Source organism: Triticum dicoccoides, chromosome 3B (genome assembly GCF_002162155.2).
Source record: "Triticum dicoccoides isolate Atlit2015 ecotype Zavitan chromosome 3B, WEW_v2.0, whole genome shotgun sequence".
Lineage (NCBI taxonomy): Eukaryota > Viridiplantae > Streptophyta > Magnoliopsida > Poales > Poaceae > Triticum > Triticum dicoccoides.
In genome coordinates, this window is record NC_041385.1 from 798933952 (window position 1) to 798938633 (window position 4682).

Consider the following 4682-nt stretch of genomic DNA (forward strand, 5'->3'; position numbering starts at 1 on the left):
CCATCCGACTCGACCTTTTCACTCGGAAAACAATCTTTCACTCGGATGACTATATTTTCACTCAGAAGACAAACTTTTACTCGATCGATAAGTTTTCACTCGACCTTTTACTCGATCGTTAGGTTTTCACTCGACCTTTTACTCGATCGGTAGGTTTTCACTCGACCTTTTACTCGATCGTTAGGTTTTCACTCGACCTTTGTCTCGATCGGTAGGTTTTCACGAACTTTTACTCGATCGGTAGGTTTTCACTTGACCTTTTACTCGATCGGTAGGTTTTCACTCGACCTTTTACTCGATCGGTAAGTTTTCACTTGACCTTTTACTCGATCGGTAAGTTTTCACTTGACCTTTTACTCGATCGGTAAGCTTTCACTCGACCGGTGAGTTTTCACTCGGATGGTAAGCCTTTCACTCGACCAAAAACATAGCCTGATCCGTGTTGAAGTTTTTCCGATTCAAGGATTTCTTAAGGACCGAATTGCTCGCGCGACCCATCAGACAGGGTGTCTGGTACTTCGCGCCATATTTCCATTCTGCTTCGGTCTGCAGTGTATTGCCTTTAACTTTTGCATATGAACTCGGATTGAGATGATTTATATATCAAAATCGATCGCCTCGACGAGACGAAGACAATTCCTTTAGAATACTCCTTCATCCAAGGTCGTCTTGAAGGCACGGTCGGCCGAAAATCACTCAGAATATTGAATTCTGTCACTCGGAATACAATTTCGGCCCCTAAGATGGAGTCGGACGATGATAACCTAAACATCAAAGTTGTTCCACTCGATGATGTGAAACTTTTCATGCTGAAAACCCTTTCACTCGAAGCCATCTCATCTTCTTTTACACTGTGCCAAAATCTGATGTCAACAGCGCTACCCAGCCTCGCCTCCAGCAGCTCCGCTGCGGCCGCCTGGGTAAAGGCCAACGTCTCCTCCTTTCCGGGCGTCTCCTTCCGCTACATCGCCGTCGGCAACGAGGTCATCGACAGCGCCGGCCAGAAGACCATCCTCCCGGCCATGAGGAACGTACAACGGGCGATCATGGCCGCCGGCCTCGGCGGCAGCGTCAAGGTGTCGACTTCTGTACGGTTCGACGTGGTCACCAACACCTTCCCGCCCTCCAACGGTGTGTTCGCGGACCAATCATTCATGGGGCCCATCCTTGAGTTCCTGGCGAGCACCGGCGCACCGCTGCTGGTCAACGTCTACCCCTACTTCGCCTACGAGAACGACCCACAGAACATCCAGCTCAACTTCGCTACCTTCGTGCCAGGCAGCACCACCGTGAACGACAAGGGGCTGACATACACGAACCTGTTCGACGCCATGGTCGACTCCATCTACGCCGCGCTGGAGAAAGCCGGCAGACCCGGGGTTAAGGTGGTCATATCCGAGAGCGGGTGGCCGTCGGACGAAGGTTTCGGGGCGACGGCGCAGAACGCTCGGGCGTATAACCAGGGGTTGATCAACCACGTCGGCAACGGCACGCCCAAACGGCCCGGGCCGTTGGAGACGTACATTTTCGCCATGTTCAACGAGAATAAGAAGGACGGGGAGAAGAGCGAGAAGCACTTTGGGCTGTTCAATCCGGACATGTCGCCGGCCTACTCAATTACTTTCTGAATGCGACAAGCGCTGGATACTTCGCGTTCGAATAAGCTGCCTGGCAATGCAAAATGCATGCATTTGAGTCAACCACTCGTGTGTGTTATGTCTTCTTTCCTTAAAAATATCCCATAAAACACGTCAAAAATGAAAAGAAAAGGACTGAAATCCACTTTGCCATATTTTACTCTCAATTTTCTGTGTCAATTTTGCCCCGTCTATTCATTTTTTCAGCCTTTTTTAACACAGTACAGACGTAAGCGCTCATATATACGCGCATACACTCATCCCTATGAGCACCTCCGATAGACTGAGCCGGTATATTATCTTGAGATTTTAATAAATTCAGAATAAATGCGAGCATCAGGACTTGAATTCTGATGGGCTGAAGCCTGAAGATATCACTATCCACCTAACCATCGAACCATATGTTGGTTCGCATTTTCTTTAGTCAAGACAACACACTTTATTTAATCAACGAGAGTGGGGATACAAAGGTTGCTAGGAGGATCTGGGAGCCACACACGGCATCCCAAACACAAGCCAGTCGCCATTTTTGCAATGTTGTGAGCTTCCAATTATGCTCGTGCTGCGTGGCATATTTCACATGCCAGAAGACTAGACTTGCCGGGGTTAAATTCTTGCAATCATACAATAACCACCTAGACGACGTGTTGCCCGAAGCTCGTTTGCGAGTCTTAGACACTCAATGGTGAAGTAGATCTTGCGCATCGCCAAATCTTCTGCTAATGCTTGAGCTTCTCTGCATGCATAGGCTTCGAGAATTTCTTGGTCGAGTACTCCCTCGGAAATCACTGCAGGGCCCCCCTGAGAGACCCCTTGGTCATCTCCGCACTTCACCCCAACCGCACCTTGGTTCTGAGTCTTCGCTACTGCTGCATCGGCATTCAGTTTTGCAAACCCTTCAGATGGGGGCTTCCACACACGAGTTGGTCTGGGAGCCGAAGGGTTGCTCCTGCATGGCGTTGCATGTGCCGACCACACTTCATCAACGTATCTGGCAATGAAAATGTGCGTGGACAGTGGGCTTTGGAACTCCCCATGTATTGCTTTCCGCCGCGCCCACCAGATAACCCAGAGAGTAACAAGAACCTCGACCAACTGATCCTATTTGCGTGCGTTTACTAGATTCAAGAGCCACAACTTTGCATTTGGGGTCTCATCTCCAACCAATGAAACAATAACATCATCCTGCCACATTGCCCATACTGCTCTTGCCATGTTACAAATAGTGCAAACAGAGGAAGCAGCTATTTGGTGCTCGGGCTGGGATGCACCCGAAATCTGTGCCACTCGTACCTGCCTCGGGATGGCACTAAATTTCCCTGACGCGGCAGAATGTGTCCCGTGAAAACCCTTTATATAGACGGTATACGGTGTCAGTTGTGGGCAATTTTTGTAGGTAAGAGCAACTCTAGCAGACCCCGCAAAAGCCCCCGACCCGCAAAATAACCGCCAAAATACGGGCTGGCGGCGAAAACCCCGCCCGAACAGACACCGCAAACGCGGCTGGCCCGTAAAAAAATTTGAGGGGCGCGGCAAAAGTTCGGCTCCAACCCGCGTATACGCGCCCCCCCCCCCCGGCCTGTCGGTGCCCTGCATATAGCGGGAGCGGTTGGTGGGCGGGACATTTTAGCCCGCGCTTTTCCCCCACCAACCACCTCCCCTCTCCCCCTCGTCCCGCCGCTGCCCAAGATTCTGGTGAAAGTGGCCGGCGGGAGCACGCGGGAAGGCCTCCAGACGCACAAGGTAGCCCTCCACCCCCTCCCCCCTCCTCCTACGTCGGCGGGCCGTGACCTTGCGGATCTGCGGCGTTTTCATCGCGGGCGGACGGATTTGGCTTTCTCGGCCGCTGCCGGCTGCGCCAAGCTATGAAATTGTCGGGAAGCACCTCGCGCGGCCGTGGGAAAGGCGCATCGGCACATGCAGGTGCGGGTTCGTCCGCTCGCCACCGCCGCCGGTTTGCCGTCATGGATTCGGCCGGCCGTCCGCCGGGCTCGGCCCTCGCGCAGCGGCTCTGTGGCTCGCCGATGCCGCTCATATAGTGCGACGACTGCCCGCGGACAGTGTTGCGGCTGACTTTGGGCACGAAGAAGCACCCCGGATGGGTGTTCTTCAAATGCGAAAACGACGGGGTACATGCTGTTTTTCGTTCGGCTCATTTAGATAGCTCATTATGTTTGCTCATTTGAAATATCATCATACGTGTAGGAAAATGGATGCTCATTTTGGTTTTGGGAAGGCGAATACATTGATCTATTGATAGAAAGAAAATTGATAGACGTTCATGCACTCCTTAATGCAATCGAAGGCAATGAACCGCATGCATGCACAACTAGAGGGGAAGCAACGGCTACATCTTTACCATAGAAGAACAATGAAGAAGTAAAGATCAAGAATCCGCGGATCAACAATGAGTGCATGGAGAAGATATTGCTTCAACTCGTGGGAGCAACTATGGAAGTTGAAAATCTTCTAAAATGCATACCTGTGGTTCTTGTTTTCTTTGGGCTTGTTTTTCTAGCAAAAAAATGGTGATGTCCTATGTATCCAGTATGGTTGAAAATGCAAAGAAATGCAAATTGAGTGCAAATTTATATTTTGCGGGTTGGGGGGAGGACGGCCGCACAGGCAGACCCTGCAAAGCAACTCGTAAAATAAGATGCGGGTCGGTTTTGCGTGATCTGCCTCTGCGGCTTTTCGCTATGGAGTGCAAAGTAGATTTTCTGCGAACTGCAAATATAAAATGTGGGTCGATAAGATGCAGTGTCTGGTAGAGATACTCTAATCGGATGCTTCCTTCACGGGATGGATGGTGCTGAGCCCCGGATGTGAACGTGAAGTATTTCCTAAGCCGTGGTACAGGAACGTGGCCTAGGACGTTTGAGCAAACATGGTCCCAGTCAGGAAAGATGTACGAAGCACGTGTCGGTCTGGGCCCCACCCTGAGAACCTTTATGTGACAAATTCTTGTGCCAAAAAAGTGACAAATACTTTTTTCTTTCGCGGGGTTTTCGCTGACAATTTGTGTTTCTGTGACAAATTCTTCTA

General features: G+C 50.7%; 1 protein-coding gene across 1 annotated transcript; it reads left to right on the forward strand.

Annotated features, from left to right (window-relative positions):
- The first annotated feature begins 889 nt into the window (after positions 1 to 889).
- Positions 890 to 1780, forward strand: LOC119282315 (glucan endo-1,3-beta-glucosidase GIII-like). The gene has a single exon (XM_037562582.1). The coding sequence runs from the start codon at positions 1023 to 1025 to the stop codon at positions 1626 to 1628; it is 606 nt and encodes a 201-aa protein (XP_037418479.1). The 5' UTR covers positions 890 to 1022; the 3' UTR covers positions 1629 to 1780.
- Positions 1781 to 4682: the final 2902 nt, after the last annotated feature.

Bases quoted from the DNA above. Each gene is read 5' to 3' on its own strand.
- LOC119282315 (XM_037562582.1), top strand. From the start codon at position 1,023: ATGAGGAACGTACAACGGGCGATCATGGCCGCCGGCCTCGGCGGCAGC.